Genomic DNA, 21,958 nt, shown 5'->3' on the forward strand with positions numbered 1-21,958 from the left:
GGGTGGGGATGGTAGAAGTGGGAGAGAGAGGAGCGTATGAAGTCTCAAGACTGCCGCGTTTGCTCGCTTGGTCGGCAGGTGGCGCTGCAGGCCTGGGCCACAAAAGACGCTCCAGTTGCGGAACCCGGAAGCGTCCGCCGGGAGGGGGCGGGTCCAGGGCGCTGGAGTCCTTTGAGTCTGGGAGGGCTGGTGTCCCTCACCCCAACCCGCATCCTCTTCCCGCCCCTCCCGCGTTGGCGCACCAGGATCCTTTCCAGAAGTGGAACCCAGGGACGCCAGAGTGGGGTTCTTGGTGGGCGCCCACGTGACAGCCCCCGGGGCGCCCCGGGTTTGCAGGGAACATGGGCGTCCTCAGGGTAGGGCTGTGCCCTGGCCTCACCGAGGAGACCGTCCAGCTTCTGAAGGGCCAAAGGATCAAGACAGGTGACCTCGTGGGCTCGTAGCACACCACATGGGCACGACCGCAGGGTCGGCGCCATGGTCTTGGCACACGTGCGGGGCGCTTTGCTCTAACCAGAGGCCACACTTTGAACTCTTGGGGAGACTGGGCTCTCAGGAGCCAAAATAGAGACAGAGGACTCAGCTGTGTGCTGGGCTCCTGGCCAGGTCCTGCACCAGTGCCTGTGTGCTTGAGATAGGGAGTAAACTAAGACCTTAACGCCATTTCCCAACAGAAGAAAGGCAAGCATAGCAAAGCTAAGACATTCCTGTTGCTAATCGGTTGCATTTGGTCTCTTTCCAGTGGCGGACCTGGCAGCTGCTAACCTAGAGGAGGTAGCCCAAAAGTGTGGTTTGTCCTACAAGGTGAGCTTACGATGTGCAAACTCCATCCCAACGTATCTTCTAGAGCGGGTCCCCAAGCTGCAGGATTAGCGTTCCTGGAAGTTGCTAAGGAGGGCCTTAGACCTGAATTCCTCTGCTGGCCAAGCTGGTCGCTGGGCAGTCTGGGTGCTCAGGAGCCTGAGTTTCCATCCTATTGGCAGGGCCTGGTTGCCCTGAGGAGGGTATTGCTGGCACAGTTCTCGGCTTTCCCATTAAATGGAGCAGACCTATATGAGGAACTGAAGACTTCTACGGCCATCCTGTCCACCGGCATTGGAAGGTTTGTATGCTTACCTGGACAAGAACGTGTAAGTCGAGCTTCCCATGCTGAGACCTCGAAGGGCAGGACTGGTGGGGGCAATCTGGAGATGTGAGGGAACCTAGAGGCATCAGGACCCCGGAGTTTTTGTTTGTTTTGTTTTGTTTTTCCTAGAATAGAATGACAGGGGTTCTTAGCCTCAACACTATTGATACCTAAGGGGCAAGTAATTGTTTGCTGGGATAGGGATATCCTGTGCATTTAGCAGCATCCCTGGGCTCTACCCACCAGATACCAGGTTCATTTCTCCTGCCCTGTCGTGACAGTCAAAAATGTGTCCGGATATGGCTGGGTATCACCTGGTAGCTAGCATTTCATGGGGGAGAGCCACTGTCCTATAACACAAGATGCCATTTTAAAAATAATTTATCTTTTAAGTTCCATTTTGCATTCCAACATTACTTCTCCCTCCTACCCCTCCTCCCACCCCACCCCCAATATCCCAATTTTCCGTAGAGTCCCTGATACTTCAGGATAAGGCAAGTGGGACCAGGGCAGGATTGAGAGTTCCTGGGAGTCTGCACCTAAAGTCTGACCCTAGCCCAGTGGTTCTCATCCTTCCTAATGCTGTGACCCTTTAATACAGTTCCTCGTGTTGTGGTGACCCCCCACCCATACAATTATTTTTGTTGCTACCTCATAACTGTAAGTTTGCTATTGTTATGAATTCTAATGTAAATATCTGATATGTGACCCCTGTGAAAGGATTGTTCAATTTCCCAGAAGGGTCAGAACTCTCGGATTGAGAACCACTGCCATAGGCTCTAGATATTGAGAGATTGTTGACCTCCTTTGTGGTTAGCCTGGGGGGGGGCAGCAGAAGTGAGCCCAGGGATGTTTAACCCACAACCTGATACCTTTGCTGTAGGAGGCAGCAGCCAGGAATGTGTACACTCCCTGAAAAGAGCAGTTACATTGTGCCCTGTTGTTCGGGTTGGGAAAGAATTGGAAGACAACTGGCATTTTCTGGCCAAGTGAGCCTGACCTCTCTCCTGGCCTGTTTGTGCGGAGTTTGATGAATAACACTGCCATCACAAAGGTCTTTGGATTGATCTGGCCCTTGCTGTTTCCATAACACATTCTCTTGGCAAGGTCCACACAGTGTGGTGCTTGCTTTCACTGGTTGGGGGCCTGTGTTTGTAATCCATCAAACATTGGCTGAGTGCCTACTGGGTGCCAGATACATGCAGAGACAAGGCTCCCACTCTTAAGTGTGGTGGTTAGTGTATATAGGAGACTCGTGAGTGCAGCAAGGAGGCTTTGGAGCCCAGGGAACTTATAAAACCAGCATCCACGAAGGAACAATGAGAAGGTATACTGGCAGGGTTGCAGCTGCAGTCATCATGGGTGGGGGCATGGGCTCAGGGTGGCATAGGTAGCCTTGGCATTGGCAGACCAACCACTGAGCTTGGCCTGAATGCTCACCTTGACTCTGACACTGTGCTCAGCATTTCATGGCATGCATTTCATTTGTCCTTCATAACCTCTAATGAGAGTTCACTGCCCTTGAAATCATCGATGTGTATGTGAAGAAACAGGGACTCAGGTCCAGGCGTTGGCTCAAGATCCTACTGCTACTAGATGGTAGGTAGAATGGTCGCTGGAGGGCATGTCTAAGAACTTGATTCTGGCTGGACTATTTTCACAGTGAGAGGCCATTGTGAAAGCATTTGTAGGCCAAGGGGTGGAGATGTGCAGGATGGATAGGCTGGCCAGAAGTGGTTCATCAGGGATGATCTAGTGGTGTTGGTATGGGTTGTGTGAATCTGGTCCAAGGTTTGTGACAGTGGAAGACATATTGAAGGAGAGATGTGACTAGAGACCTACTCTGGGGGGGGGGTACTAGAGAGTCAAAGGTGATTTGCTAGGTTTTTAGACTTTCCTACAGTGTGCTGTGCCTACATAGTGGATGCAACCTGAAACTTGGGAGGCAAGTCAAAGTTAGTGAAATGTGTGATTAACCGTTATTATCATATTAAAACTGTTACTATCTTATTAAACTGTTAAGCAGGGCCCTTTGTTGTGAGTCTTGAAATGCTGAGGTGCAGTATAAACCTCTGCAGGGCAGTAGAGCTCACTCTGGGAAATGCTGTCAGAGGGGGGGAGATTGGTTATGCCTTACAAGCCAGAGCTTTTGTCTGTTCATCTCTGTGGGGATGAGATCTACAAGAAATGTAAGGCAAACTGTCTGAATGACTGGAGAATTGCTGGTGGGAAGTGGGGAAGGTGGGGAGAAAGCCTGCATTGTAGGCAGCACTGATTGGAGTCCTTCCACATATATTGATATGCTCAGAGGTAATGGGATATGACAGTAGGGGCCCCATTCCAGAGGCAGTGGGAGGAGTCAGGGATAGAAACATGGGGGGCAGGGAATTGTCCAGGAGGTAGATTTGGAAGAACCCCACAGGTGAAGCCTTGTAGCCCAGGACATGGTGGATTCTTTTTTTCTTTTCCCTTTCTTCCTTCCTTCCTTCCTTCCTTCCTTCCTTCCTTTCTTTCTTTCTTTTTTTCTTTTTTTCTTTCTTTATTTCTTTCTTTTTTTTTTTTTTTTTTTTTTTTTTTTTGAGACAGGATTACTTTGTACTTTGTATTGTTTTGGAGCCTGTCCTGGAACTCACTTTGTAGCCCAGGCTGGCCTCAAACTCACAAAGATCCACCTGCCTCTGCCTCCAAGTGCTGGGATTAAAGGCATGAGCCCCCACCCAGCTGTTTTGTTCTATAAGATTTTATTTCAGCTGGGCATGATGGTGCATGCTTTTAATCCCAGCACTTGGGAGACAGAGGCAGGTGGATCTCTGTGAGTTCTGGGTCAGCCTGGTCTACAGACTGAATCCCAGGACAGCCAGAGCTGCACAGAGAAACCTTGTCCCAAAAAAACAAAAATCAATAAATGCACACCACCATATCTAGCTTTTTTCTTTTTTAAATGTTATTTTAGTTTAATAACTATATATATTAATAACTATATATGTATGTATATGTATCTCTGTGGGTGTGTGTGTGTGCGTGTATGTGTGTGCTTCCAAGAGTGCGCCTCTGTATGCAGGGGCCTATGGAGACCAGAGGTGTCAGATGCCCTGGGTGGTTGTGAGCCAACTGCTCAGCCACCTCTCCAGCCCTTCACACAGCTTTCTTTTTTTCTTTTTTAATTTATTTACTTTTATTATGTGCATTGACATTTTGCCTGCATGCATGTCTGTGTGAGAGTGACATATCTTAAAGTTACAGACGGTTGTGAGCTGCCATGTAGGTTCTAGGAATTGAACCCCAGTCCTCTGAAAGAGTAGTCAGTGCTCTTAACAGCTGCACCATCTCTCCAGCCCCAGTTATTTTAGTAGGTTCTTTGGCTCAAACTAAGGTCCTCATGCTTGGAAGGCAAGCACTTTTATTGACTGAGCCATCATGCCAGTTCAACCTGGATGGAGTTCTTGAACTCTGTTCAGAATCTAACTTCTAGAGTCTCCGATTGTGTGGCTGATGCTGTTGGTCTGGGGTCCCCTGAGAAGACACACCAAGAGGAGCTGCTGTGATGGACCTGGGCTTCTGGTGTCTCAGGGAGAATGGGATTCAGAAGCAGAGGCTAGAGATCTATTAAGTAGAAGCTCATTAAACGCACCCAGGGTGTGCACAAGCCAGGGAGCCACAGTAGGGACCTGTGGTCCCTGGAGTTAAAACAGGTGGAGTAGTGACTGGTCGCTGCTTGCCTTGTGCTGATAGGTCATGGTTGGTCATCAAGAACCTCATTCAGAGGCCTGCAGACTGTGACTATTATTGCCAAGTTAGGAGGGGAGATGCATGACAGTCAGGCTGACTCACAAAAACTTCAGCCCCCGTCCCAGGCAGCGCATGGAGGGTAGTAAGTTGTTTCATGGTGGTTTGGGAGCAGAGCTCGGCTTAGGAAGTGGCCATGTTTTGAGGTTCATCTCAAGGGTTCTACAGCCAGAGTTTTGACAGTCGAGCCACTGTTCCTTTCTTTTCTTCAGTGACCCTCACTGTGTGCCTTCGGGGTTTGCGGCTCTGTGCAAATACTGGAGACATACTAGGGATGAAGACCCAGCCTTTGCTCCCGGGGTGTTCCTACCAGATGAGGGAGACAGACAAAGACAAGCAAATAAGAAATAATTACAAACTCCCAGAACTAATAATCGAGTTTAGCAAGGTCTGGGAATGCAAGATCAACACGTAAAAAATCAATTGCATTTCTGTGAACTCACAATGAACATGTGAAAACTGAAATTAAAAATGTAATGCCATTTGCTGTCACATCTAAGGAAATGAAATACACAGGTCTAAGTCTGACAAAGCCCATGTAGAATTTGTATGCTGAAAATGAAAAATGCTGATGAAGATCAGAGGTGACCCAAATAAATGGAGAGACTTTCCGTGTTCATGGATTACAAGATTCTACATCAGTGAATGCCAACAGTCCCTGACCTCCTTCCCGACCTGCCACCCGTACTAGAGATTGAACTCAGGGCTTTGCATATAATAAGCAAGTACTCTACCATTAAGCTGTCTTCCCAAATGTGTGTGTGTGTGTTTTAAGGTCTCTTGTTGCCATTGACCTCACTGAGGCCTGCCTTTGCCTCTCTGATGCTGGGATTAAAGGCATCTGTCACTATGCCCAGCTTACTTCCCAAATTTGCGGATTTAATACAGCTTCTTCTCTGCTTTCTTTTCCCACCGCCCGTTCTCTCCCTTCCACCATCAGCCTGGACAAACTACTTGATCCTGGCCTCTATACCGGAGAGGTGACTGAAATTGTAGGAGGCCCAGGTAGCGGAAAAACCCAGGTACCCTTGGGGCCAACAGAGGGGAGGTGGGTGCATTGCCCTGGACTCCTTGGGGAGTTTTTGCAGGTGTCCCTGTGGGTTGCAAGGTCAGAACAGACCGGGTAGGGGCTAAGAATGAGTATGGCCTTGGCCAGCGTATGTTGTTGGAATCTGGGCAGGATGCAGTGGGGAAGCTCCCTGGTGGTCCTCCTTCTTCTCCAAGGGCTTAGTTTACTAAGTGCCCTCTCTTGTCTCTGAAGGTATGTCTCTGTGTGGCTGCGAATGTGGCCCACGGCCTGCAGCAGAATGTACTGTATGTGGATTCCAGTGGAGGAATGACAGCATCCCGCCTCCTCCAGCTACTGCAGGCTAGAACCGGAGATGAGGAGAAACAGGTAGGGGGCAAGATGGCTGGGTTCCTTTAAAATTTCGATGCTGAAAGAGTTCATGACTCTACATTGTAAGAATATACACCACCTGTGAGAATCATCATTTTTTGCTTTGAAACTGGAGAGTTCTCTGCATTCCTAGAGCTGCTCATATTAATGTCATCATCCCAGCTTGGATGCCACCCACACTGATTCTCCAGGAACTTCCAAGTCCTCAAGTACTGTAAATCAGAGCCAGCAAAGACCTGCATCTGCGTTTCCAGCCCATTTCTTGCCAGGGCAGGCATCACTAATCAATGATATCTGTCCTTCCTGCTGGATCCTGAATGCCTTATGGCTCAGCACGCAGGTAGTCACCACTGTGAGATGCAGCCCATTAGGCAAGATCCATTTCCCACCTTGGATGCCAGCACTGTGTCTAAGTGCCTCTTTGCCTTTGCAGCTTTGTGATTACGTTTACCGCTCTCTGGGATTCCCCTCTCCAAGTCCCTGCTTCTCTTTCCCACCCTGCAGGCAGGTGCTCTCCAGAGGATACAGGTGGTGCATGTATTTGACATCTTCCAGATGCTGGATCTGCTGCAGGACCTTCGGGGCACCATGGCCCAGCAGGTGAGCCTGCCCATGTATCTGCCTGTTTTTGCTTCACCCAGCTGGCCAGGTGTTCTCTGTATTGGGGCAGGTGTCCTACAGACTCTATTTGGAATGCATGTGTCCAATATAACAGCTCTAGCTGTGTTTGCGCCCCCCCCCAGGTGGAATTCCTTGGTGCTTAATTCATAATTCATGTGCTTCATTGTTTACAGGGCTCACCAGCCCTATTCAACAGTGAGCTCCTTGAGTACAGGATTATATTGTCTTCATCTCTGCATTACTCACTGAAATCAATTCGGAAAACTGTGTGTGTGTGTGTGTGTGTGTGTGTGTGTGTGTGTGTAAGAGAGGTGGGGGTGGTCTCACTATGTAGCCTGGCTGGTTGGGAATTTACAGAGATCTCCCGCCCTGTCTTTTGAGTGCTGAGATTAAAGGTATGCTTCACCACATCTGGCTAAACGACTTGACTCTTGAGACAATCTGATTGTCTTTTGTGAGGCTGGAGCATCACAAAAGGCACTGAGTCCTTGGTCTGATTGATTCTCCAGCTCTTTGCCTCAAAAGTGACTGTTGTAGCCCCAAGCATTTTGTACACAGATGCGTGTGCTCCATATTCAAACCAGTAAGTGATAGAAGATTTATTTTAATATTATCTCTTCCCTTTTATTAAGAAGAAAAATGCAGTGGGGCGGTGATGGCACACAACTTTAATCCCAGCACTCGGGTGGCAGAAGCAGGTAGATCTCTGAGTTTGAGGCCAGCCTGGTCTACACATCGAGTTCTAGGACAGCCCACCCTCACTGATGTCAGGAGATTTCTACCCAGTACCTAACATGTTCAGACTAATATTTATAAGGAAGGGAGAAGGATATTTTCAATGGTACTTGGCTTTTTCTTTTTCTTCCTTTTTTTTAGGTTTTAAAATTGTATTCTATGTGTATGAATATATAGGCATGCATGGTTTGCTTGCCTGGTGCCATTGGAGGCAAGAAGAGGACATTGAATTCCCCTAGAACTTAGTTACAGAAGGTTGCCAGCCATCTTGTGGGTGCTGGGAATCAAACCCAGGTCCTGGGGAAAAGCAGCAAAGGGCTTGCAATACCATTTAGCTAAACAGGGCTAAAGAGGGCATAAGCTGGTTGGTTTTAACTTCTGGCATTTCTGCTAAGAGTCAGAGGCAGGAAGATTGATGCACAGGTCCAGACTGGAATTGAGACACACAAAAGGCAGAGCAGAAATGCCAAATAGCCAAGGCTTGGCCAATGGAAACAATACATGTAGCAGAATGGGGATCTGAGAAGTAAGGGACAGAAGAAAGGAAGCGTGGAAGATAGTTTAGATCCACAGGTGATGCTAGGACCACGCTCACGTATGTAAAGACACCAGATTATGGTCTGAGATATGACATCAGGCTCCTAGAGAAACACCTGACTTTATTTGTTGATTGTTTTTCCAGACAGGGTTTCTCTCTGTAGCCCTGGCTGTCCTGTAGACCATGCTGGCCTCGAACATAGAGATCCACCTGTCTCAGCCTCTCAAGCCCTGGGATTTAAGGGCATGCGCCACTACTGCCTGGCTGAAACAGCTGCCTTTATTTGGAACAATGGGAGGGGACCACTTAGGAGGTAAAAATCTAGGAGCTGGAAACATGAAGACTAGGGGGCTGAAGATGTAGCTCAAGTGAAATGCTTCCCCAGTGTGCTCAGGCCCTGGGTTCCTTAGTGGAGAGCTAACTCTTTAGCAAATGAAGCTTGGGAATTTGAAGTGAAAGTTAGTAGCAGTAAGGGCATTCAGAAGAGGAGAAAGGGCTAACATCAGGCTGGGTGTGAGGAGATTGCCACTGGAGTCTGCATGCGGGTCCTGAATGGAGGGTCTGTGGTGTCCTAAGACTTCAACCCTCTTGGACTCAGTGGGGCCCATTGTGCTCATGAATGGGTGCTTCAGTGAGGCCTGCAGAGCCCTATTTGGGCAGGAAAGGTTGCTGATGACCGACGTCTTTTAAGGAGAATCTGAGGAGTAAACTTGATTTTTTAAATTGTGTGTGTATGTACACACATGCACAACTGTGAACACATACATGATGCCCTGTGTGTGTGTGTGTGTTGGGGGCGGTCAGAAAGGCCAGCTCTGTGGCATTGGTTCTCTCCTTCCACCTTTACTTGGGTTCCAGGGATCAAACAAGTCACTTCTGTTAGCACTCTGGCCTCCACCTTCTACTAAAGGAGCTTGCCCCGGGCGTCCCTAGCTGTCACTGGTTCATCACTGCTTTTCCACCCCTATAGGCGACATCGTCTTCAGGCACTGTGAAGGTGGTGATCGTGGACTCTGTCACTGCAGTGGTCGCCCCACTTCTGGGAGGTCAGCAGAGGGAAGGTAAGGAGCAAAGGGGAACCTGGGAACAAGGTGGGGACTTCACCTCCAGGCCCTGGCCTTTTGCCCTCTGCTGCCTCTCCTGTTTGCTCCTCCTCCAGGCCTGGCCTTGATGATGCAGCTGGCCCGAGAGCTCAAGACCCTGGCCCGGGACCTCGCTGTGGCAGTGGTGGTAAGAAGGCTTTTCCTATGAACACAGTTTCTGGTCCTGGCTGGCTCTCTGTTTGTCTTAAATGTCAGCTCGGAACTATAATAACCCTTAAGGAAAAGGACAGAGCTCAGAGGTCAGCTTCCACAGGTCAAAGAAGTGTTTGGACCGTGAATAGCTACAGGGATTAGGGATTATCTTGGTTTGGTGTGTGTGTGTATGTGGGGTCTTCTGTTTGTTTGTTTGGTTGGTTGGTTTTTCAAGACGGGGTTTCTTTGCGTAGCCTTGACTGTCCTGGAACTTGTTCTATAGACCAGGCTGGCCTCAAACCCAGAGATCCACCTGTCTCTGCCTCCTCTTGCTGGGATTAAAGGCAAGGGCTACCGCCAGTTGGCTCTTGTCCTGTGTTTTCTATACTTGATGTCATTGTTATTTGTGTATGTATGTTCATGCTCAGAAGAGGGCAGGCATGTGTGTGCCACAGCTCATGTGTGGAGGTCAGAGAACAACTTTTAGGAATCAGCTCTCTCCTTCCACTTTAGTTTTGAGACGAGTCTTATTTCTGCCACTTCACTTCTGTGTCTGGCTGATTCTCCTTGTCCCTGCTTCCCACTTCTCTGTAGGAGGCCAGGCTGGGGTTACAGATGGCAAACCACTATCGTTTTTTTCACCTGGTACTGGGCATCACACTCAGGGCACCCAGAGTTTCCAGGCAAGTGCTTTTACCTGCTGAGCCATCTTTCCAGCCCCGTATTTTCTTTCTAAATTGTGTGTATTGAGGTAAATCTAAAGAGTGAACTTTTTTCCTATGGAGATGTGCTGTCTCCTTACCCTGTCAAGTTCTCAGGCCCAGGGACATTGGTGGCTCACAGTGTAACTCTAGCTCCAGGGGAATCTGATATCACTGGCCTCTGTGGCATCAGCACTACCAACATGCACATAATTTAAAAAAATAAGCTGGGTGGTAGTGGTACACACTTTTAATCTGGGAGGCAGAGGCAGGTGGATCCTAGTTCAAAGCCAGCCTGGTCTACAGAGTGAGTTCTAGGACAGCCAGGACTACACAGAGGAACCCTGTATTGAAAAACAAACAAATAAATAAGAAGAGTCTGATCAGCTGTCAAAAACATTGACTGTTCTTCCAGAGGATCTGGGTTTGACCAGGTCACCAACACCAACAACAACAGGGCAGCTCACAAACATCTGTAACTCCAGTCTCAGGGATCTAAGCCTCTTCTGGCCTCCATAGGTACAAGGCATGCATGTGGTACATGGACATTACTGCAGACAAAATACCCATAAACATTAAAAACAAAATAATAATAATAACAAATCTTTATTTTTTTAAAAAAAAATGCTAACTGTGAAGTTTTCCTTTTGTGCCTTGTTTTGTTTTGAAGGGCTTGAAATATTTTATTCAGATATTGAATGGTAGGAAAGGGGCTGAAGAGATCCAGGAGATCTGATGGAATCAACAGTGGGATCTTCCAGGTCTCTTTTTTTATTGTTGTTTTAATTTACACTTACTTTACATGCATTGGTGTGAAGGTGTCAGATCCCCTGGAACTGGAGTTACAGATAATTGTGAGCTGTGGTGTAGGTGCTAGGAATTGAACCTGGGTCCTCTGGAAGAGCAGCCAGTGCTCTTAACTGCTGAGCCATCTCTCCACACCCCCTGGGGCCTCTTTTTGTTTTTTTGAGACAGGGTTTCTCTGTTGCTTTGGAGCCTATCCTGGAACCAGCTGGCCTCCAACTCACAGAGATCAGTCTGTCTCTGCCTCCCGAGTGCTGGGATTAAAGGCATGTGCTGCCAACACCCAGCTTGGTTTTGTTTTTTTGAGGCAGGATTTCTCTGGGTAGTCCTAGCTGTTCTGGTACTTGCTCTGTAAACCAGGCTGACTTCGAACTCAGAGAGATTCTCCTGCCTTTGGCTTTCAGGTGCTAGGATTAAAGGTGTGTACCACTACCACCTGGCTATAAGAATAGAATCTTAAAAAAGAAAGTTGTCTAAAAATGTAAACATATATGCAAAAGAAAAAGATTTCACAGAGATAAGAGTATCAGCGTGGCTCCTTGAGTATGGAGATTGATAACAACTTGAATCTTATATTTAGTTTTTTTTAAATCTTTTTATGAAAAGTATGCAGACTTAAAAAAAACAACTGCTTCCTGGGGGCTACAGAGATGGCTCCCCAGTTAGGAGCACTGACTGCTTTTCCAGAGGGCCCAGGTTCAATTCCCAGCACCCACATGGCAGCTCACAACTGTCTCTAACTCCAAGATTTGACACTCTCATACAGACATACATGCAGGCAAAACACCAATGCAAATAAAATAAAATAAACTATTTTTTTTAAAAAGCTGCTCCCTAAGCAGGAAGAAAAAAAAAAATTAACAGCGAAGATCTGTCTGTATAACTTCTAGGAAGGAGAGTGTCGGGACAGGAAACAGCTCAGTAAGAACAGCAATTTGTCTTCTACAAGAGCAGTGTTTGCTCTTGGCTGCTGAGCCATTCTCCAGCCCCCACAGCCAGCACTCATGCATAACTCTGTACACCATATTTCCTGCCTTTTTTGTTTAGAGACAAGGTCTTTGTACATAGCCCTTTGTAAACCAAGTTGGCCTCAGATTCACAGAGATCCACCTGCTTCTGCCTCCTGAGTGCCGGAGGTTAGGGGTATAATTATTGGCTCAGGGCTACCTGTTACTTTTATGTGTTTGACATGGTGTCTCACTGGGCTGCTCAGGCTGGCCTCAAACTCCTAGATTGAAGTAGTAGTCCTCTTTCAACCTCCCGAGGGGCTGTGGCTACAGACACGCATCACCACATTCAACGGCATGTATTTTAAATGTCTAGATAGGTCATTGCCCAATTTTGAGGAAATAGTATACTAGTCTATGCACCTGCAACCAGTGTGAATGAATCTGTTTCCCTGCTCTTTTATTCAAGTGCAAGGTCCTGGACCTGCTTTTCTTGGTTTCTGAGCTTTTGGGTGTTTGTGGATACTTGGGTGCCAGTCTCTGGCATGGTCTGTAGGGAAAGAGCCACTGTCATCAGGAGGTTGTGGCTGTGTTGCTTAAGACTAGTTCCAGAGTGGGACTCCTTATCCAAACCTCCCTTCCCCCCCCCCCCCCACAGAGGCACACTCCAGCCACCAAGGGTTGAGTGCACTGGTCTCAGATGCCTGTGGCAGGCCCTAGCCTGGCACTGGCTCCGCTTTAGGAAAGAGTGTACACAGGTGCCCTATGGCTTTGTGTCAGGCCCAAAGCACTAAGACTTTGTGGAAAGCTGGGTGCCGATCAGGAGCCTTGGCTTGTAGCTCTAGATTCAGGTATATGTTATAACATCTGGGAGAGTCAGAGACCTCAGATTTCTTGTGTGTACCGCGAAGTGGTAGGAACAGGTGTCCTCTGTACTACCATCATGGATCTATGTCCCTTTCTGCAGGTGACCAACCACCTGACCCGAGACAGGGATGGTAGGAGGTTCAAACCTGCTCTGGGACGTTCCTGGAGCTTTGTGCCCAGTACCCGGATTCTCCTGGATGTCATCAAAGGGGCTGGAACATTAGGTAGAGGCCAACGCACAGTGTGTCTGACCAAGTCTCCCCGCCAGGTGAGCCGACCTGGGAGACACCAGGGAGCTTGGACCCTGGAGAGGGTGGTTCCCATGTCCACTGCTACGTCATTGAAGGATTCTTTGATGCTGAAACCCTGAAACAAAAGCTGACCACTAAGATTGCTTAATTCTACCCACTCCCCCTCCCTCCCATCTCTCCTTCTAGCCAACAGGTTTGCAGGAAGTGATCGACATCGGGACACTGGGGACTGAGGAGCAGAGCCCAGAATTGCCTGCCAAACAGACGTGACACAGTTGATTGGGAAAGGGACAGCTTCAAGGCCCTCACAGCATTCTTTCCCAGTCAGCTGCTGACCAGTGTCACATGGGGACCTGGCCGTGCAGACGTCTCAGGTTTGTCAGAAGACAAGCCTCAGTTTCCTCAGCTTCACTGTGTGGGATCTCGTGGAGCCACTGGCCCCAGGATGCTGCAGTCTGTGTGGGGGTGGGGGTGGACGAGGACCTAGAAGTCCATTGTAGTCTGTCGTGCCCTCAAGTTTTCTTCTGTTGTGTCCACTGTATGTTTCCAGTGGAGGCCAAGGTCAACCTACCTTGGGACGCCAAACACAACAGTGACTGGATGAATAGCTTCCTGGCCTTGTGTGTCACCATCCCTCACACAGTAATCGAGCCAGGAAGCCTTTGTTCCACCCACTCCCATTTTATTTTGGCCTCTGTTTTCCCACCTGCAAGATGGGACTTCCTTTGTCTCTGAATTACTCATAGAAACAACCTCGAAATGTAAAGCTCTTTATGTATGCTCCACTCTTAAAAATATAGAAAGAGGAAGTCCTCTGAGCCCTAGAGCCACCTGATTTCCCCCAAGAAGGTTGATTTTCAGGTCTTGGGGTGGGACTCCCAGAGAATGAGAGTTTGTCCCTGCTTGCTGACTGGGTTTCACACACCTGCATACATCATCCTGATAGGTGAGAACATGAGCTCGATGCTGTCCCAGGGATATAATTTACCGGAGAGGGAGGATATGACCTGCTCCCGGTGAACCAGACACTTGTTTCATATGCATGGTGCCCTGTGGGGCTCTTCCTCAGTATAGAGTAACCAGAGGTGCTGAACCGTGGCCTAACCTATAAACAGACAGAGGAGAATTTGCACAGTAAATATAAGCAGCTGGGAAAATTGATGCCAGCATAAATAATACATGGCAAATCTAGTCTTTTATACAGAAATTCATTGCTGGTGGCTCTAAGATGCAGTATAATTACACCTCTCATTCTGCCAGCTGTACCACAGCCTCGTCATGTCTCAGTGAATAAAATAACACCCTGTCTGTTACCAACACTGTGGCCGTCCATCTGAGAGTCGTAACTCTGGCTGAGAGGGGAGGATGGTACCAGAGAGTGGAAAGTAAAAGGCAGAGTAAAGAAATGATCAGGATTGTTTATGGACCACATTTTTTATGGGAAGGTCACGCTTGGTTAGAGAGCCTGTTGTGTAATTAGCTGTGTCTTAGCTTCAGGAAAGGGGGACCAGAGTTACAAGCTCTCATATTTAGGGCCAGTGAGATGGCTCAGCAGATAAAGGTGCTTGCTTCCAAGCCTGACAACCCGAGTTAAATCCCTGGGTCCACCATGATGGAAAGAGAGAACTGACTCCTGCAAGTTGTCCTTTGACCTCCATACATGCGGTGACATATGTATGCTCCCTTGCGCATGCTAATAAAAATGTAATTAAAAAAAGAAAATATGCTAGGCATTATGATACGTGCATATAATCCTAGTACTTGAAAGGCAGAGGAGGCGGATCTTTGTAAGTTCAAGGCCAGCCTGGTCTATCGACCTAGGTCCAGGACAGGCTCAAAAGCAACACAGAGAAGCCCTGTCTCGAAAAACCAAAAAGGAAACAAACAAACAAAAATCAGAAAATATGACCCTTATTTATGGGTGATAGGTATAGCAGGATCAAAGCAAGCCTGAAGGGTGGAGAATGAGTGACAAGTGGCATAAGGGTGTCTGTGTGATGATAACATGGGTGAACCTAAACCATGACACTTTCATGGGAGACAACAGTCTGGTATCTGCACCATGGGTGGTCAGTTGGGAGGTTCCTGCAACCCTAGTGAGAAGCAATACATTAAACCAGGAAAAGCAAATTCCTGCTTTCTGAGACTGGTGGGAATCTATGTATTATTGAAGCTGCTTTCCATAGCAAGAAACAAAATCCCACTTAGAGAGACATCAATGATAAGAAAGATTACTTACCCCTGATAAGATGAAGCCCAGTTTGGTTGAAGCTGAGGGCCTCTCCATCTCTGTCCTCGATTCTCTGTGTTGGTTTTGTCTTCAAGCTTGTTGCCGTCATTAAAACCTGGCTGTACACTCTGAACATTGATCCAGACGTGACAATATCTAACGGGCAGGGTCGGGATCATCTTGTGTCCTTTGAAGAACAGGGAAAACTTGAGCTTCCTCCAAATGCCTGATGACCTGCTCCATATTGGAATTGGCAAGTGCACTGTGTCTAGTTCAGTAGGTGGAAAAGGATACGGTGCCTCAGTGGTAGGCTCAGACCAAACAAGAAACAGCTGTGGAGTGGGACTTGGGTTTAGCTCTCTTGAGGCACCTGCTGTGGTACTACTAGAAAATGGACTGTGGTGGGGGAGGGGTGTGGAGTTAGAGAGTAGGTGGCCCTATTGTGTCTAGAGGCGACTCTATCAAGGCTTCTGTGTGTGTGTGTGTGTGCGCGCGCGCGCGCGCGTGCTCGTGCGCGTTCAGTGCTTACTTAGCACAGGACTCACGGTTGTCTTAAGACAAGCTGAGTGGCACTGACAATTACTTCCTCTTACAGCCTAAATGGAGCTCATTGGGGTTTTAGAACATGTATCTATTAAGCGACAGCATGGGAGTCTAAACTTGAATCCATTTTATGCCAGGCTTTCTTCTTTTCAACCCCATGCTGCCTTCAGCTGTAAATATGTAAGTATTTTAACAAAATTCTCCTTCATGTTTTGCCCCAACAGCCAAGGCTGCACATCTCAACCCCTTTTGAGCTGAGCTCACTATAAACAGATCCACTTTATCAGCTTTTTCTGACTTCCCCCAGGGAAGAGGGAATGACAAACACTCCAGAGAAGGCAGATAGCGAGTGTGTACAAGAGAACTGGAGGGTTAGAGGGGATAAAGCTGAATGAAAAGCAGCAGGCACTGAGCATGCCTAAGATGGGAGCCACCAGGAGATAAGGGATTTATATGCACACATAGCCTGCTAGGCTTTCACTGTCTTGTGGTGTGGAGGTGTCTGGGTAGAGTTTCAGCTGTCCAGTTCTCTATGTTGGTGATGTATACAGCTGAAATTAGAATGAGGTATATTATTCCATATAAATATATGGATATATCTACACACATTGTGATGGTTTGAATAAGAATGGCCCCCATAGGCTCATATATTTAAATGCTTAGTTATTAGGGAAAGATACTATTTGAGAAGGATTAGGAGCTGTGGCCTTGTTGGGATAGGTGTGGCCTTGTTGAGGGAAGTGTGTCACTGGGGTGGGCTTTGAAGTTTCAAAAGCCCATGCCAGGCCCAGAATCTCTTCCTGCTGCTTGTGGTTCCAGATGTAGAACTCTCAGCTACTTCTTTAGCATCATGTCTGACCATGTGCTGCCATGCTCCTCACCGCCATTATGATGATGGATTAAATAAACCTCTGAAACTGTAAGCAAGCCCACAGATAAATGTTTTCTTTCATAAGAGTTGCTTTAGGCCAGGTATTGGTGTCGCATGCCTTTAATCCCAGCACTGGGGAGGCAGAGGCAGGCAGATCTCTGTGAGTCCAAGGTAAGCTGGTCTACAGAGCAAGTTCCAGGACAGGCTCCAAAGCAATACACAGAAACCTTGTCTCAAAAAAAAAAAAAAAAAAAGCTTTAGTCCTGTTGGGCATGGTGGCACACACCTTTAATGCCAGCACTCAGGAGGCATAGGCAGGCAGATCTCTGTGAGTTTGAGACCCGCTTGGTTGAGAGTTCCAGGACAGCTAGAGCTGTTTCTCAAAGAAAGCTTGGCTTAAAAAACAAGCAAACAAACAAACAAACAAAAAAAAAAGCAAAAGCAAAAAAGCCCAAAAGAGTTACTTTGGTCATAGTGTCTCCTTATACCAATAGAAAAATGACCAAGACATACATACATGCATGCATGCATACATACATACATACAATTTTTTAATTTAATTTTTTTGAGGAAGGTTGTCTGACCCTGTGAGACCTTGAACCTTCAATCCTCATGTTTTAGAGTCCAGAGTGCTGGGATTATATATCTGTGGCAATTCAACAGGATGCTTTGGTTGTTGTTGGTTGGTTTGATTGATTTTAGTTTTTAAAAGATTTATTTGTTTTATGTATATAAGTGTTTTGCCTGCATGTGAATATGTGTACCATGTGTGTTCCTGGTGCCTACGATAGTCAGAAGAAGGTGCTGGATCCCCTAGAACTGGAGTTACAGATAGTTGTGAGTCACCATGTAGACCAGGAAACTGAACCCAGGTCTTCTGCAGGCATATCAAATGCTCTTAATTACTGAGCCATGTCTCCAGTACCTTGTGTTTGAAATATTCTTTTACACTGTGTGAAGATGTGTCACTGTGATTGGTTTAATAAAGAGCTGGATGGTCAATAGCTAAGCAGGAGGTATAGGTAAGTCTTCTGGACAGAGAGCATTGGGAAGAAGAAAGGTGGAGTCACCAGCCAGACATTGAAGGAGGAGAAGGATGGGTATTACAGAGTAAAGGTAGCCAAGCCACACATAAGTTACTTTCCATTTATTTATTTATTTATTCATTCATTTATTTGTGTATGTGTGTGTGAGAGCTGGTGGCCCTAAGAAAAATCCATCTATACCCTTGTCTTTTGCTTTTTTTGTGTTTTGTTTGTTTTTTTCGAGACAGGGTTTCTCTGTATTGTTTTGGAGCCTGTCCTGGAACTAGCTCTGTAGACCAGCTTACCTTGGACTCACAGAGATTCACCTGCCTCTGCCTCCCCAGTGCTAGGTCTACAGGTGTGTGCCACCAATGACTGGGTATATACTTGTCTTTAATGAGAGCAAGGTATATTATCAGCCAGGTGTAGTTCAGTGGTAGAGCTCTGTCTGGCATGTCTAAACTCCTGGTTTTGATTGCCAGTACACCAGTTTTGCACACAGAGACAAACACATTCACCATTAATGCTTCTCTCCCTTTCTCCCTCTCTAAAGGAATGAGATTTTGACATCTCAACTAACTGGTCTCAGCTCTTTGCTTGCTATCTGATACTAAAGGAAGAACTTGGCTCTTTTAAGCCTTAGTTTTATCCACTGTATAATGAGAAAAATATTGCTTGCTCCATAGACTTCTTGTAGGGTTATTTAGCTTACCAAGCTTCCCATATGCCTTATGGCAAGTATTGAGTGCCTTTCCAGGATATAGTAGGGCTCCAGTCTTACCCTGGAGGTTCATGATGCCTGGGAGATGCTGGTCAGGACCTTCTGTCCAGACAGGATGAGCTTCATGTTAGTGTGACTAATGCAGTCAGTCACACAGGACTGTTGGTTTAGAAGAATGGAATGTTGGATTTTGACCAAGCATCCATGTAGTGCTTACACTTTATGTAGCCAGTTGTCTTAGTTTTTTTTTTTAATTGCTGTGAAGAAACACATAACCACAGCTACTCTTATAAAGGAAAACATTTGTTTGGGGTAGCTTGCTTACAGTTCAGAGATTTAGTTCATTATGTTCATGGGGGATGGGGGGAAGCAAGGCAGCATGTGGACAGACATAGTGCTAGAGCAGGAGCTGGGAGTTCTTACATCTTGACTCAAGGCAACAGGAAGTGGTCTGTCTCACTGGGTGTAGCTTGAGCATAGGAGACTTCAAAGCCCACCCCACAGTGACATTCTTCCTTCAACAAGGCCACACTTTCTGCAACAAGGCCACACCTCCCATTAGTGCCACTCCCTTTGGAGGCCATTTTTCTTTTAAACCACTGCATTCCACTCACTGCCTCCAAAGGCTTGTGATAATATTATAATGCAAAAATGCATTCAGTCCAACTTCAAAAGTCCCCATAGTCTATAATAGTCTCAAACTTATTTAAACGTCTAAAGTTCAAAGTCTCTCCTGAGATTTACGCAATCGCTTTACTGTAGTCCCCTGTAAAATAAAAATTAAAAAGTAGATCACATACTTCCAACATATAATGGCATAGGATATATATTATCATTTCACAACATTGGAAGGGAACATAGTGAGGAAATATTGGACCAAAGCGAGATTGAATACTAGCTGGGCAGACTCCAAATTCTATATCTCCATGTCCGATATCAAAGCACTATTCAGATCTCCAACTCCTTTCAGCTTTGTTGATTCTAACCCACTTCCTTCTCTTGGGCTGTTTCCAGTTCCTGTTAGCAGCTCTCCTCTGCAGGTATTCCATGGTTCTGGCATCTCCAACATCTTGGGTCTCCAAGGCAATCCAGGTTCAACTTCACAGCTTCACAAAATGGCCTTTCTAGTCCTTCATTCAAAGACTCCCCTGACACATGCCTCTTGGTGTTGGTGGTTTTCTTCACTGCTTAAGCTTGGCTATCCTGAAACTGGATCTGTAGGCCAGACAAGCCTTGAACTCAGTGATCTTTCAATTACATCTTCATTACAGAAAGAAACAGTTACTTTCTGTTTTTGATAGTTACCTTCACTGCCTAAGCATCACTGTTCTGGAACTTGCTCTGTAGTTCAGACTGCCCTCAAACTCAGAGATCCACCAGATTCTGCCTCCCAAGTGCTGGGATTAAAAGTATGCACCACCATACCCAGCTCTAAGCTTTCCTTAACTCCTTTTCACAAATTGAAAGTTTAGCTGAGTGAGAACTTGCCCTGAGGTCACCACTTTCTTATTCCATTCCTTAATCTGTTTATCTCCTTGAACACAGGATTTAACTCTGTTCCACTTCCTAGTGCTACTTTCCCCTCAAATTTTACATTTTATAATTTACCCAGTTCAGCTTGCTCCTTTTCATTATAAATCTTTACATTAGAGTTACCACTAATTACCTCACAACAGAGTCTGTCCTAAGCTGTTTTGAGACTTTTCCAATGGAATTAATCCAAAACTATTTACTTTAGCCTCAGACAGACTGTTCGGACAAGGGCAAAAGGCAGCCACATTCTTCACCAAAATATCATAAGAATGATCTCTAGGCAACATATTAATATTATTCTCCTCTGAAACCTCTTGAGCCAGTCCCCCACAGTTCAAATAATTCTTAGCACCACACCACTGTCTCTTAAGCTCCTACTTGTGTGGCCCATTATGCAGGGCTAAAAGCATTCCACTGCTTTCCTAACCCAAACTCCCAAAGTCCATATTATTCCCCCCCCCAAAAAAAAAACCAAAACAAACAAACAAAAAAAAACATGGTCTTGCCTATCACAACAATCCCCAGTCACTGGTACCAACTTCTGTCCAGGTGTTTTTATTGCTGTAAAGAAATGTCATGACCTCAGCAACACTTGTAAAGGAAAACATTTAATTGTGGTGGCTTGCTTAGTTCATTATTGTCATGGTGGGAAGCAAGGCAACAAGCAGGCAGACATTGTGGTAGAGGAGTTGAGGATTCTTCCATCTTGACTCATAGATAACAGGAAGTGGTCTGTCTACTGAGTATAGCTTGAGCATAGGAGACTTCAAAGCTAATCCCACAGTGACATCCTGCAACGAGGCCACTCTCATTAGTACCTCTCCCTTTATGGGCCATTTCAAACCACCTCACCAGTCTTGGGATGGGTACAGCTCTTGTACTCACACTGCTTTGGGGGACACAGCTGACTTCTTAGGGAATAACTCTATTATGAATACCTTAGATTTTATAGAGGTTCCCCCCACCTTGGTTTTTTGTTTGTTTTGTTTTTTCTAAGACAAGATTTCTCTGTGTAGCCCTGGCTGTTCTGGAACTCACTCTGTAGACCAGGCTGGCCTTGAACTCACAGAGATCCACCTGCCTCTGCCTCCTGAGTGCTGGGATTAAAGGTGTTTACCACCACTGCCCTGCTGTGTGTGTGTGTGTGTGTGTGCGCGCGTGTGTATGTATGTATATATATATGTATATATATGTGTGTCTGTGTGTGTCTGTGTATATATATATATATATATATATATATATATATATAGTTGTTTGTTTGTTTGTTTTCTGAGACAGGGTTTCTTTGTGTGTAGAACAGGCTGGCCTTGAACTCACAGAGATGTGCCTGCCTCTGCCTCCTGAGATGTTGGAGTGGCCTGTGACTGATGAAGTGGGATGGTGGCTTAGGACTTTGGAATCAAGGAAAGATCTAGGTCCAATACCCTACTGTGCTCTTTCTGGCAGAGTTCCTTCGACAAGATAATGTGTTTGTTTTACTGGTAGAAATCTATGTTGTACAGAGTTACATTTTCCTTATTGGTAAAATGTGCATCTCAGGGGAGTTAAGCAGAAGATTTATGGAAAGTGCCTTTCACAGAGAGCTGGGCGCACAGTAGGTGCTCAATCACCATTAGTTCTTCTGGTTCCTGCAAGGAGTAATGGCAATCAGGGCACTAGGACTCAGAAGCCTGCCTTCCTGCTACTAATAAAAGAAATAATGTGATTTATTTTTTCAGTACTGTTTGGGGAAAGGCATGTGCTTCATAAATATGTATTGGGAAGTACTTAGCAAATGAGTAGAAATAATAAAAATATGTCAAAGTAAACAGCTCCTATAAATATGTCACTTGGTAGACAAATTAGTGTTTTATTACTACTAAATACTATTGCTCGCCGAAAAGGATTTCAGATTACTCGCACAATGGGTACATTATTGAATGCCTCTGTGGAAGGGCACGATAAAGATGAAAAATAGTGATGGTGATAACGCCGAAGGTGGAAAAAAGGAGGGGTGTGGGTAAATGCAGCTCTGAGGCCTCGCTC

General features: G+C 46.3%; 1 protein-coding gene across 1 annotated transcript; it reads left to right on the plus strand.

Annotated features, from left to right (window-relative positions):
* Positions 1–264: 264 nt before the first annotated feature.
* On the plus strand, positions 265–14,327 carry Rad51d (RAD51 paralog D). The gene is made up of 10 exons (XM_051179763.1): positions 265–423; positions 743–804; positions 984–1,102; positions 5,853–5,934; positions 6,174–6,308; positions 6,816–6,911; positions 9,176–9,266; positions 9,365–9,435; positions 12,860–13,027; positions 13,197–14,327. Exons 1-10 carry the CDS (start codon positions 342–344, stop codon positions 13,278–13,280), a joined length of 990 nt encoding a protein of 329 aa, XP_051035720.1. The 5' UTR covers positions 265–341; the 3' UTR covers positions 13,281–14,327.
* The last annotated feature ends 7,631 nt before the right edge of the window (positions 14,328–21,958 follow it).

Source organism: Phodopus roborovskii, unplaced genomic scaffold (genome assembly GCF_943737965.1).
Source record: "Phodopus roborovskii unplaced genomic scaffold, PHOROB, whole genome shotgun sequence".
In the NCBI taxonomy this organism is placed as follows: domain Eukaryota; kingdom Metazoa; phylum Chordata; class Mammalia; order Rodentia; family Cricetidae; genus Phodopus; species Phodopus roborovskii.